Raw genomic sequence first — 14,423 nt, 5'->3', positions numbered from 1 at the left:
TTGCAGTAAAATTATAGAAGCAGTTTAAAACAGGTTCCTTTTTTATATGTATATGGTGCAGGAGACATATGCTCAAAGATTCGAACTTTTCTTTAATTACCAAAGGAGTGTAAAAATGAAACACGGTGCCATAAATATCTACTTTCTGCTTGTCAGTCTGCAGCTAGAAAAACAGAGCAGAAGAACGAATAGTAAAGATGCTTTAATTACGCTCTGTACCTGGCCTGGCTTTCCCATCTGGCTGCTGGCACTGTGACCTCAGAACTCGACTGTAATAAGTTATTACAGTCGAATTCTAACTCATTTCTTTATAATCGGGGATTGGGTGCCTCACAATTCACCTATTATAAAGAAATTTAGATGGTTTTTCATAAAGTTGTTGCAGAATGCCATGTATTATAAAACAATCTGCATTTTGATGTTTTTGCACTTCAAATCTGATGTGAAATAGAACTAATGTTGAACTACAAAAGTTGCCTTTTCTGTCTAATTTTGGATCCTCTATTTTTAGTCTCCTAGACTTTCTTGCATAAGACATTAGTTTTCATTCAGAACTTCCCATTCATACGAGTGCTCGAAATCAAGTTAAGCAACATCAATACAATAAAATCCAATCTTATTTTAATCATTTCATATCCTAGGCTTATAGTATTTAGCGATGTTTCACTCTTCGTAGGTGAAGATCAGAACATAGAAACATCAATAGCTCTTTAATTAGACGTAGACTTGATAGTTAGAGGCAGTAGCTGCTTGTGCTTTGCTTTCTTGTCTTTGTTTGTATTTATGTAAATGTGTTTGTATTTATATAGCGCACTTCTACCCTGAGGTCTCGTAGCGCTGAATTCATACCACTGTGGAACCCTTCCTGGCTTTCCTGAGAGATGTCCACTCCTGGGCACCCCAAGGTGAAGCCAGGCATCCAAGCGCTGCTGGGGCCGTTGTGGAGATTAAGCGAGCTATTGCCCAGAGTCAGAGTGGGACCCATGATTAGACAAGGCACCGAGGCGAGAATTATCAGGTCTGGGGAGATTGAGTCCAAGAGCCACAGAGGCGGGAATTGAACCCTGGTCCCGGGCCAGACCTGTGCATCAGGGTCTGCCGCTCTAACCATTGACCCCGCTTCTCCACTTTCTTGGAACTGTATATTGTATGGACATTCCTTGTAATTCTGAGCATGATTTATATAGTTACAATTGCTTCTCACCTCTCTGAGATTCTCTACAGTATTTAGAATTTTAGTTTTTTCCCTGAAGCAAGTCCTTAAAATGGGCTCTTATTTAAATGATTTTCCTCTGGGATCTGACTATGTTCCACACATGAATTTCAGTTACCTGTCTGAGAAGGTTGCTACATAAAAGTGCAGTTTGCAAAATACGTCTAAGTGTTCTGGGTGTTTTCCTCATGTTTTGCATGTTAACTAGCAAGCACCTCGCCACCAAATTGGAAAGAAGATCCATGCTCTAGGATAACTCCTGTCTATCCAACATCTACACAGATGAACAGTTCTGTTATAATTTTAGACAACAGAAGGACGACCTGAATGGATCAGAAATATAACGCTACTCAAATATAATCTGTTTCGATGATCATGATCATTATCTAATATAGCTAAATTCTGATAGCTCATATTTAATCGTTCGGTATAATAGATGAAGCTACATGAATTATTGAGGCTCTAAAACTGCAATAAATAACTTGTTTTTGCAAAACCGTTTGATTATCTTCTAATACCCCTAGTTCTAAATATATGATGACAGTTGTCATTGAAATCAACATGTATGCATTACTACATAAATGAAAGTATGTTTTTCTGTGTTTTGGAGCCCACTAGTAATTGTATGATAATAGCAGAGTGAAATGAACTGGAGCGTGTCGAGTTGCTGAGCAATGAATATATTTTTTTAACCTTCTAGTTGGGTTTGAAGATTATGGGCCGGATTGTGAAAGCATGCGAATCACTGCATTCCTAGACATCCCAGGGCAGGATAACCTGACTCCGCTTGCTCGTCTGGAGAAATACGCCTTCAGCGATAATATATTCAACAGGTAAGTTATGAAGTATTTTAGGAATTTGTGCAGGTACATTTTGGTGTAGGGATTGCATGGGAATTCCATAGAATGATACGAACGTGCTGTGCTGTCAGTTTACACCCAGAACGCTTTACAAAAATTCAATGAAAAAAATAAGCGAACACATGTTGAGGATGTTTATAATAAAACCTACGTTTCACTACTTTATAGGTTTAACTTTATTTGTACTTCAGCACCACGCAGACCACAACACATGCATAGTTGTTTTTGACAGTGTGCATTAAAGTTATACCTTTTGCAGAAATGTATATTACAGAAATCATTGTTTAACACAAAAAAGTGACTGCAGAGATATGCTCTGCAAACAATAGTACGATTTATTTATGTCACTGCAGAGAAAAGCTTTGCAAAATGCAACGAAAAATAGTACATATGTTTTCCAGCATGGAAATATGTTGGAATATTTTTATTGTTTAGCACATCATGAACGGGGCGCCATGTGTTCTTTTGTTTGACTACATAGTGTAGGCAGAAAATTGATCTCAATTTGCAGAAAATAAAGGTGGTCGGACAAAAGGCAAACCAAAAAATGTAAATCTTCTGACGGTTTAAATTTGTAATTTAAAAACTTTGCAGGTGGAAAAAACCTTTCCACTCCCCTGGTAGATTTGGGGTGTGGGTAAGCACTAAACAATTGAAGACTGTTGCCAAGGTAGATGCTAAGTACCCTCACTCACTGCATGGTGTGCCTCGTCACCTTCTGCAATTGAGTTACAGAGTGCATGGAAGCATTGATATGTTGGAGATATTTAAAGTCTTCCTTCTTCTGTGGCAAGAACCACTATGGTATCTGTTCCTACAATACATCAATGCTATAATTTAGCTGTGCTCCCACTATATTTGAGATACAGCAATATTTTTTTTTAAACTCTTTTTATTATAGAATAAAACAATACAGAAAGAAATAAGATCTCAGGTGAATGCAATCAATTACAACACTACGGTTCATTGGGCACTGTGCAGGATCAATCAATTAATAGAAAAAACATTAGGATCAAGCGGATTCCTGTGCTGCAACATCGGGATCTCCCCTAGGGGCTTCACAAAGGCCTCCACGATACTGGTTCCAAACCCCCCATACCTTCCCCCACTTCCGGGGGCAGCCTCTGGCAACATAGACCCCCCGTTCTCTCATCATACACCAGTCGAGGTCTTCTTCCCATTAATGCACCTGAGGCGGCTGGCGGGCGCCCCACAACTGCGCGATGTTTCGCTTGACCACCATGCACGCCAACGTCACCCATTGCTTCTGATAATCATTGAGATCCGTCGGTTCCCATACATTCAAGAGGCATCTACGGACTTCCATACGTACTTCCAACCCCAACATAACTCTCAATTTCTCGTGAATCTTCTCCCAGTAACTTTGTACGAAGGTACAGTGCCAAAGAATATGCATCAATGTGCCCACTTCTCCACATTCTCTCCTGCATGCTGCGCTAGGCGCTCTGCCCATTCGCACGAGCCGTGTCCCGGTAACATAAACTCTGTGGAGCACTTTAAATTGGACCAGGCGAAGCCTCATCTGAACAGCGACCACCTTGGGGGAGGATAGCGCCTCCATCCAGTCCTCATCATCCATTTCAAGGCCATCTGCACACCATTGTGACCTAAGCCTAACCAGTGGGCCTTCTGCGTTGTTAATTAATTTGCAATATATCAGGGAGATAGTCTCGTCTGGGATATGACCATCAAGGACCCGGTCCTCCAGAGCGGGCGCCTCAGGGAGTTCCGTTCCCTCAGGGATATGCTCTAACAACGAATGCCTCGCCTGCAAATACCGAAAGTATTCATTCTGGTGGAAACTATATTGATTTGCAATTGAGTCAACCGTGTGTATCAAACCTTTCCCCCACACATCCTTAACCGCATTGCTGCGGCGGCTTTTCCCGCTGTGTGCGGCAAATTTTAAAAAGCCGCGTTACATTACGAGCTCAGCTAGTCATCCGCACACGACCACCGTGGCAGATGACAAGCTGAGCTCGTCATCCGCAGCGAAGGGGTTAATCTGAGTGATTCCAATGAGGTCCCACTTATCAAACCCTTTGGATTTCCATAGGCTACCCAGTTTTTCAGAATTCAGCAGCGGAGTGGCCAATGTAAGTCTGCCCTCCCAACCCAGGCTTTTGGTGGTAGTGTGCCACACCCGTACTGAATGTGCCGTTGGACCCGTAAGGGGAAACCTACCCAGTCTAGAATATAACGCTCTATCTATCCTGCCGCCCGGGGCCTGACCTCTATCCATAGCATAGCCTGGATCTCCGGGGACTCCATAAAGAACGTGATTCAACGCGGCTAGATGTGAGGCCCAGTAATACCTCTGCAAGTCCGGCAGACCAATACCACCATCAAACCAGGAGCGAGTCAATTTGTTAAAAGCTATACTAGCCCCACGATCCCACAAGAGGCACAGCTGAAGGGCCTCTATCTCCCTGAAATAAGCCGCCGGTACAGGGTCCATTGCATTCTGCAGACCCCCCAGGATATAGCGGCATGGATTAGCAAATTTAGTGGCACAAAAATTGAAATTTAGCAGCACAAATATGGAAATTTAGCGGCACAAATATGGAAATTTAGCGGCATTTTATTTGGCAGTTTTTCCTACAACAAACACCTATATCTTAATGGGCACTTTTGTAAAATGGCGCTCATTCAGGCTGCCTAGATCTGAGACCCTGTCTTCCTCTGCCTTTACTGATCCTAGTCCTGCCCCATTCTCCCAGGATTTTATCCATCCTTCACCCTCCTGGTATCTTAGTCTCATCGGTCTACACCACAGCTGTTCCCATGCACTTGAGACCGCATATTGAGACCCTGCACAGTTGAGCCGTGGACCACTATTTACCCAACCCCCTTTCCTATATCATTGAGCATGTGAAAGTATCTCTGAGTGGGGTCCCTGCCCCCATTGACTTAGTAGATCAGGTTTTAGCTCAGAGACAAGAGCTGTCCTACAATTTCACAAAAAAGACCTTGTAGTTTTTTCCCAGTCTACCCTTTCAATACAGCCATTACGTCGATAGATCCAGCCTACCTTGCATTGTCCCCGTTATTGATATAGAACAACATACAGGACAAACCTTTTCTACCTCTAATGGGAATTAGGGTATACTGAGCTTCAAACATTTAAAGTATCGCAGGTCGGTTGATTGTCTGCTCCGCTCCAGCTTACAGTACAGATACTGGCTAGGCCTGGAGGTTGTTTCTAAAGTCTACGTTTAAATTAGTCTATGCTGTGATGAGCTATTGATGTGATATTGTTACCTGACAGTCTAAGCATGTAAGGATTTCTACAGCGCAGAGGTGTTGTACTAGGCAACATTTGTTGTCCTGCGGAGACCCACTGGAATCAGGGTGTGGGTCTAAACATCGATTCTTTTAATAGAGAATTCTCTAAGTAGATTGATTTCATACACAAGGAACCAATATTTAAATTTGACCATGTAAAATTGAAAAATAGGGGAAATCTCTTTTGTCCAATGTATATATGTGTATCATCCTATTATTTTTCATATGATGCAGCCATGAGCACTGGGCCGTCTACACTATTTCATATTATAACACTAGCCAAAGGAATATAAAAGCATATCATATTTTTCATTGAAGGGCTGTGTTTGCTTATGTTCTTGAAGAATTATTCATCACGTGTCCAATGATCTGATCATACCTGTATTAATATTGAAATAAGACCCACTTATCCTTTGTTCTAGTTCTGCCCCATTCTTCATACATCATCCCTGTTCCCCTCTAATCACAGCCCTGACACACTGCCCTCACCCACCCGACATGGAGCAAGTCAGTGCACCGTCTCTTTGGTAAAGGCACAGGGCAGCTGCTCGATGCTTTGGCTGAGACACCACCCAACAATGGACATCTGGATTTCGCTGGCACTTTTGTAAAAATCGCGAAATGTTTACCAAAGTGCCGATTTCGCGGCAAACCGCGAAATCCTGGAGGGTCTGATTCTGTAACGCATATAAGAATCATGGCAGTGCCATCATCTTAAACAGGGTTGCTCTGCCAAACAAGGACAGCGGGAGAGTCTTCCAGCGCTCCACATCCCCTCGGCATCGAGTCAGAGGAGACACCAGATTATTATCATAGCGCCGCTTCGGATCGAGCGAGACGTAAATTCCCGAGTATTTAAATCCGTCCTTCTCTATACGGATGGGGCAGGTATGCGGAACCTCTGGGGGATCTCCGGCAAGGACATAAAGTACTGATTTGCTCCAATTTATAGCTATACCGGAGTATCTCCCAAAGATAGTAAGCACATCCAGAAAATATCAGAAGGAGGTCTTAGGTTTAGTAAGATAGAGTAGGACATCATCTGCATATAACAATATTTTATCCTCCCATTCCGGCAACCAGCTCAATCCGCGTATAGTGATTACCCATCGCACCCACGCCGCCAATGGTTCCATTGCCAATGCAAAGAGCAGCGGCGACAGAGGGCACCCCTGCCTGGTACCTCTTCCAAGGGAGAAGTCCCGGGATTTGCAGTTGTTAACAACTACCCTCGCCAGTGGCTTCGTATACAGTAAGCGCACCCAACTCACAAACTCCTCACCGAAACCCAGCTTGGTCAAAACCGCAAATAAATATGGCCATTCCACTCAATCGAATGCCATTGTGGCATCCATAGACACCAGGACCGCTTGTTCCCCAACCCTTGAGGCCCCTCCAAGTACTCCATGCAGCTGACGCAGATTCAACGCTGTGCTGCGCCGCGGCATAAAACCGGATTGGTCCGGATGGATCAGGGTTGTTATCAACTTCACTTATCTGGTAGCAAGGAGCTTGGCCAGGACCTTCTGCTCTACATTGAGGAGCGATATGGGCCTGTAGGAGGAGCAACACGTCTTAGGCTTAGCTTGCTTATGAATAACAGCTATATTGGCCACCCGCTGATCATATGGGAGCTCTCCTTTCTCTCGACTCTCGAGAAACATGGCGCGGAGATACAGTGCTACTCTGTTGGCATTCAGCTTATACAACTCGATAGGCATTCCGTTCGGGCCAGAGGCCTTTCCGGAGTTAACTTGCGGTAAAGCCTGGGCGACTTCATCATCTGTAATAGCAGAGTCAAGAAAGCTCCTATCCTTGTCTGAAAGGCATGGCCTGACAATATCTTTAATCATTTCTTCATTGTCTTGTTCCGTGAAATCATTCCCGGCCTCATAAACCCCCCGATAATACTCTCCAAATTCATCTGCCACCGCCTGTGGGTCTTAAATCAAACCCCACTCCTGACTATCCAATTCCGGGACTAACCTAGACGCTCGCTCCCCCGTTTCCAACCAAGCAATCAGTTTCCCGGCCTTATCTCCATGTTCATATATACGGCTCTGCATCGCATTATGTTGCGCCACGGCGCTCTCGCTAGCCAAAGTCCTATATTCTTCCTCCCAAAGCCTCCGTAGGTGGAGGTCCGCCGCTGTAGGTGATGCAGCGAACTGCCTCTCTAGACGCGAGACCTCTCCCTCCTTGCTGGTAATCCCCGCCAGCCCTTCCCTCTTCCGCCTCGAAACAATAGACAACACTCCGCCCCTCATGACAGTTTTGTATGCTTCCTAAAGTGATCTGGCAGATTCAACCGATCCCTCATTCTCCAAAAAGTATCTGTCTGCCACCTTAAGAGTTACTTTCCGGACCGTGGGGTCCTTCAATCTCCAAGCCCCAATAGGAGCCACTCTACCTGCTGCCGGAAGTTCAAGCGTGAGACTAATCCATAGCGGGGAGTGGTCTGATATACCTCTCCCCAGGTACCTGACCTCCAGAATCGAAGGCGCCGCTGCCGCTGGAATGATGACATAATCAAGTCGGAACAGGGATCTATGCGCGGCCGAAACATGGGAGTACTGCACGGATCTCGGGTTGCGCGCACGCCAGCTATCAATCAATCCAAGAGTACATAAGAACTCTGGAAGCCATCTCTTTGATTGCGCCAGCACCTGGGGCAGGCTGCAGTCCAATTCACCATCTAGCACCAAATTAAAATCTCCACCCAATACTAGCCCTCCCAGGGGAAGCGCAAGGAATATGTTGCTCAAGTCTCTGAACGTCTCGGACTGAAGGGCCGGTGGCACATACATGAACAGAAGAGTAAACGTTTGTCCCCCAGGCTGGCCAGTGACACCAGCGTATCTACCCCGCTGATCAATCCAAGTCTTCTGTACAGAGAAGGGAAGGAGTTTTTGATCAGAATACCCACTCCTCTGGAACCAGATGTGAAACCCGCATGTACCACCATTTTGTATCCCCCTTTGTGTAAAGCCATGCATTTGTTATCAATTAGGTGGGTTTCCTGGAGCAACGCTACGTCCTGGGAGTGTCTCCTAATGAGTTGACTAACCATCCCCCTCTTGATCTTATCTCCTAAACCATTCACGTTCCAGCTCAGCACTTTCATCCCAGATCCTCTTTTTTCACGTGCCTTCGAACCCATACGTGAGAAAGATCAAAACTGGATAGTCACTTGAGTCAGAAATACGCACATACATACAAAACTCAAACCAAAACAAAAACTCAACATCACTAACAAACATATACCCCCCCTCCCTGCACCCCTGCATAAGGACAATTCCCAACCCCAACTCGCTGTGTGCCCGTCGCCCGACCCTAACAAATTAACTAAAGATAGTACGAGGGGGAATCCAGCCCTCAGCCCCTTCTCCCCCCCTCCAAGTAAGACCAACCCGAGTCATAGTCATGTATGTGTTTCCTATAAAACCACACCACCCTGCGGCAGTCATCAATCTGCTAATTCTGGCCTCACTGTTCCTCTGCAGCGTCCTCACGCCTTTCCTCTGATCGAGGCCGCGTGGTGCTGTCCAACCAGTCCGATGCCGTCTCTGGATGATCAAAAAACTATGCCTTCCCATCCACCTCCACCCGAAGCTTTGCCGGAAAAAGCAGTGAATAACATATTCCTTTTTCCCTCAGTCTCCTTTTAACAGGAAGGAAGATCTGTCTTTGCCGCTGAACAGCCTGGGTGAAGTCTGGAAAGAAGGACAAAGTCGTGTTCTCAAAGCGAACCGGGTCTGCGGAACGTGCCGCTTGCAGGATCACATCCCTGTCTCTATAGTTCAGCACTCTAGCTATCATCGGGCAAGGAGGCGCCCCGGGTCTCGGCAGTCCACCCGACACTCTGTGGGCCCGCTCAACCGTGAAAAAGTTGCTGAGGCCCTTCAGCTTTAAGTGGTTCAGCACAATGTCCTCTACAAATAAGTCTGGGATCTGATTCTCCGATTTCCTCGGTATTCCAAGGATTCGAATATTATTCCTCCTATTACGGCCCTCCTACTCGTCCAACTTCCGACGCGTTTCCTCATGGGCCGCTTGCAAGGCCCGGAACTCCCGCTGCATCTCTGCCATGTCGTCCACCAGGCTGGATGTCTTGATGTCTAGCGATTTAACCTTTTCGCTCGTCTTGGCATGGTCAGCTCTCAATAGATTAACCTCCAGTTTCACGGAGTCTAGTTTATTGTCCAATGCGTCTATTTTTTCCACCATAGACGTCTGTACTTTGTTTATGGCGGCCATGACATCAGCCAGCGTGGGCTCCACGGCCTCCCCCAGGGAGTCTCCTGCAAGCGGCGGAGATTTCCTCCGTTCCACTGGCGAACCTGTGGCCTGTGCGTATCTGTCCATCTTATTGGTCTGAACATTTTTCAACCCTCATCCACCCCGCGATGAGGCCTTTTGGTTGTCTGGTTTCGACGCCATTGACTCAATCGTAATGGCCGCCGCTTTTGTGTTTCCAACGCTGGACTTCACACCTTGGACCTTGTATCACACCTCAGTCGTGCATACAACACGCAGTCCGTGCCGGTGATGCAGCGTCGGTCTTCTCCGATGTCACAACTTTCAGATGGGCGAAGAGGTCGTCGACGCCCGAACCGAGCCGGGGCTTCCGGTGTCGTAGGCCGCTGTTGTTGCATTAACATCCGTCTCAGAGGCATACCATGGCCCCCGGTCTCCGAAGGCGTCGGGCCCGAATCTTCCGATGCCGCTCCGGAGGGGTAGAAATATCCGTTTTCGTCCCAGTTTTCGCCTACTATTATCTTTCCGACTCAATTGTCGAATTTCACTCTCGGGTGGCAGGATCAAGACAGGATAGACTTAGAGGAGCGGGCTCTACGGAGCTCAGGTCTCACGCGGCCATCTTGGTCCCGCGCGTAGCTCCTCCCGCGAGATACAGCACTATTAAGCTACAACCGCAGCACTATAAATACAAATCTTCAGCGCTATAACTTTACGTTTAAGGTAGCTTCCTTGAAAGTTTTTCTGTGCATTTCTTCTGAGATCAGCCATTCATATTCTTAAGCCTGCTTTAGTTGATACCAGCAGCCTCTTTTATAAGACAGTCTGTCCCTTAAAACCTAAATTGCTGCTCCTTTAGAAATACTCTCACCCCTGTTCCGCACATTTGTTTTCTTCTAGTCCTTCCCAGCTATTTCTTACTTTCTACACACCTTGTTAAAGTAACATTTGCCAAATGTAGTTAAATCCGATCTCTGCTCATGTAGTTATTAACCTCAAACCCAAATTCTATCAATCCAAGAACATTGCACTTTGTCCTCCCATTAAACACAGTCCATGACGTAACCAATTTCTCTTACAAAATGTGCACTCATTGACGTTTTAATCTGAAAGAAACGGATAGTTATAGATTCCTTACCTTAGAATTACCCCCAGGCGGCAGACTGGATCTGGATAGTTTTTCGTCAGCAGTACCCCAGCGCATCCAGAGGTGGCATCTGTTGCCTCCGCATTAGTCGTTCGCGTTGTGGTCGCTGGGATGACGTCACTGCAGCTACTTAGACGCCGCCCTCGCGCGCCTGCTTCATTTCTTTCTTTTTCCACGCCAGCAAGCGCTGATCCGGAGAGAGCGCTACCTCCAGTCACTTTTTGACTGACTTTTTTGCGACTTTTGTCGACACCGTTTTTGAGTCTTCGACTCCTGGTGCACGTCAGGGATGCCCGGCTTCGAGGTTCCTGTAACTGGCTGATGTCTGTGACCGATCTGCACTGCGTGTGCGTCTACTGCCTGGAGCGCGATCACGACCCCAAGTCGTGCTCCGACTGCCGAACAATGGTTCCGAAGTCTTTGTGGGAGTGGTCCCAGAAGCTCTATGAGGTGCGGCAGTCCGCTCCGAGTCGCTCAAGGTCCCGGTCGCATGGGAGGTCGAGGGACCGAAAGCGGATTCATAATCACTCTTCCTTTAAGTCTTCGCACTCGGGGGTCAGGTAAGTCGCAGCACAAGAAGAAGTCGAAGAAGCATCGTCGCTCTTCAACTTCCACTCATCCGTCGGCTGACGCGACAAATGGAGCGGGAGGTGCCCCTCCCGTAGCTCTGCGTGCAGAGCATTCAGGGTCGACACCGGCATTCCCTCCCTTCCCGGGACCGGCAGCGACCCCTGCCCAGCTTTTTCAATTTTATGAAGCGATGCATGCCATCTTTGGGCAGCCCGACTCTGCCGGCGCGCATCAGGGCCCAGCGGACTCTGCTCGGGCCCTAGGCCGTCGAAGCCGGTGTCTTCGGCACCGCAGGGCCACCTTGGATCCATGTCTGGATCCGAATCGGTGCCGGTCGACCTCGTTACACCTCCACCGGCGTCGATTACACCTGCACCACGTCCGCAGCTGACACCGGCTGGACCCCCAGCCAGCGTCGACTCCGGCTTCCGCCCCGATGTGGACATGGAGCCGGACCGGCGTTGACCGATGACTGATCTGGTGCCGATGGGTACTTTCTTGTCCCTGTGTTCCACCCTGGCCAATTTCAGCCAGATTGGCAGCCAGAGGAGGGTGAGGAAGACTGGGTGGGGTCTGGTGACCCTTTAACAGACTAGTTAGATTACGATCCGGACTGGAGAGAGTAACTGGGGGATGCCAGTGGTCTGGATACCTCCCCAGACTTAAGCATGTTGTCTCCTCCTACCGTGGCTACGAAGGAGGGAGCGTCGTACGCAGTGGTGTTGGTAGGGCGGCCGAGGCTCTCCATCTTGTACTACTTACGGTGGCAGTCAGGACTAACCTTCTGACAAAGGACCTTCAAATGGTAGCCAGCTCTTAGGAGCCCTGCTTCCGTTTAATGAAGCCCTCACGGATATCCTTTTGGGCACTTGGTGCAAGCCCAACACAGGAGCTCCTGTGGACATGATTGCCAGACGCCACTGCCCAGCCCCGTCGACCCCACTTTTCTCTCTCAACACCCATCCCTGAGAGCTTGGTGGTCCAAGCCTCCACGTTCAAAGGCGCATTCCCTACAACTCAACCTGATATGGAATCCAAAAAGATGGACCAACTAGGGAAGAAGATTTTTTCTTCCTCCAGCTTGGGACTGCGGTCGGCAAACACTGCATGTCTGTTGGGCCGTTATTCCCACTGTGTGTGGGCTATGGTGGCGCAGGTGGTCCCTCAGTGCCCCTAGGTGGCCTGGGCCATACTCACTCGTGCAGTTGGCGAGGGGAGAGACACAGCGAAGTTTACCATCTGCTGTGGGCTGGATACTGCCGGACGGTTTCCACGTCAGTAGTCTTGCGATGCTACGCCTAGTTGCGTTTGACTGTTTTTTCCCGGGATGTCCAATACACCCTAATGGGCATGCCTTTTAATGGACGTTGCGTTTTTGGTGACAAGGCAGACAGCGCACTAGAGCACTTTAAGGACTCTTGGGCTATGGCCAGGTCCTTGGGCCTCCACCACCCGCCCTGCGTGGTCTTCCTTTTGTAGCTACGGAAGGGGTGCCTACTACGTCCCGCCTAGAGCCGCAGGCCGGCGTAGGCTGTTCAGTCCCAGCGCGGCCAGGGACGTGAGAACCACCGACATGGTTCTGCGGGCCAACGGGTGGGCCCGTCCACCACAGCCTCCTCTGCAGCAGTCTCCAAGCCCTCCTAGTCTGACCTTCAAGGGCCAACAAACACCAGTGGGCAGCAGTCTCCGCCATCACTTCCCCCACTGGCGCCCCATCACGTCGGACAGGTGGGTTTTGCAGATAGTCCGAAGGGGCTATTCCCTCCCCTTCGAGACCACCCCTCCTTCCATGCCACCTCCCATCGTATTTCGGAGGATCACCAGGCTCCTTTCTCCAACATGAAGTTTCGGCACTCTTGGCCAAGGGTACCATTGAGGGCATTCCTGTCCCAGAAGTAGGTTGCTATTCCCACTCCTTTCTGTTACCCAAGAAAGACCAAGGCCTGCGTCCTATCTTGGATCTCAGGAACGTCAACCGCTTCCTCCTGAAGGAGAAGTTCAAAATGTTGACGCTCACTCAGGTCTTGTCTGCCCTCGACCCTGGAGACTGGATGGTAGCGTTGGACTTGCAGTACGCTTACTTTCACATCCCCATCCTGCCGGCCCCCGGTGTCACCTGCGGTTCATGGTAGGCCATGCGCATTTTCAGTTTACCGTGCTCCCCTTTGGCCTTAACGGCGACGCTCGGGTGTTCACAAAAGTGATGGCGGTGGTCCCAGCTCATCTGCGCGGGTTAGGGGTTCCAGTCTTCTCCTATCTTGACGACTGGCTGTTGAAGGCGGGCCGCCCCAGGCTGTCGTCACCCACCTCCAGAATACGGCTGACCTCTTGCATTTGCTGGGGTTCTTCATCATCGTACCAAAGTCACACCTGACCCCCTCTCAGGAGCTTCTCTTCATCGGAGCGGTTCTGGACACTATGCAGTTTTGGGTTTATCCTCCCGAACAGCGAGTGCGGGATATTAGGGCTATGATTCCGATCTTTCAGCCTCTAACCTGGGTTTTTGGTTAGAATGACCCAGAGGCTTCTGGGCCTCGTGTCCTTCTGCTGGTCGATCATGCCAGCTGGCATATACAGGCTCTGCAGTGGGATTTGAAGTTGCAGTGGGCGCAATGTTAGGGGAATCTTTCCGATTGCAGCCAGATCTTGGATGGCACTGCATGACAATTGAAATGGTGGCTATGAACCAGGATTGGATCAACGGCAGATCCCTCTCCCAACTAGAACACACAGTGGTGACAGATGCATCCCTTCTGGGATGGGATGGCCACATGGTATAGGTGGAGTTCAGAGGCATCTGGTCTCCGGTGGCTCCACATCAAGCTTCCGGAGCTTCGGGCGATTTGTCCTGCACTCAAAGCATTTCTTGCCTCTGTCCAGGGAAGAGTAGTGCAGGTGTTAGCGGACAACATCACCGCCATGTGGTACTGCAACAAATAGGGCAGGGTGGGGTCAGCAATTCTGTGTGTTGAAATTTCCAAGGCAGCACTCGCTAGGCGATGCTTTTCGTGGCTAGTGGAGTTGCGGTTTTGTGTACGCCTTTCTGCCTATACCACTCCTGCCCAGAGTG

At 48.5% G+C, this 14,423-nt stretch overlaps 1 protein-coding gene across 2 annotated transcripts in view; it reads left to right on the top strand.

The window, feature by feature from the left end:
• LOC147706079 (serine/threonine-protein phosphatase 4 regulatory subunit 1-like) overlaps positions 1–14,423 on the top strand; it is a 342,243-nt gene that overhangs the window by 76,454 nt on the left and 251,366 nt on the right. For both annotated transcript variants that reach the window (XM_086932523.1, XM_086932522.1), the window contains one exon: positions 1,914–2,046. In XM_086932523.1, the coding sequence (XP_086788649.1) occupies positions 1,914–2,046 (133 nt within the window). The remainder of the gene's footprint in view (positions 1–1,913; positions 2,047–14,423) is intronic.

Source organism: Lissotriton vulgaris, chromosome 7 (genome assembly GCF_964263255.1).
Source record: "Lissotriton vulgaris chromosome 7, aLisVul1.2, whole genome shotgun sequence".
NCBI classification, from domain to species: Eukaryota; Metazoa; Chordata; class Amphibia; order Caudata; family Salamandridae; genus Lissotriton; species Lissotriton vulgaris.
The sequence above is the reverse complement of the archived record's forward strand: the minus strand, read 5'-3'. Positions and strand labels throughout refer to the sequence as shown.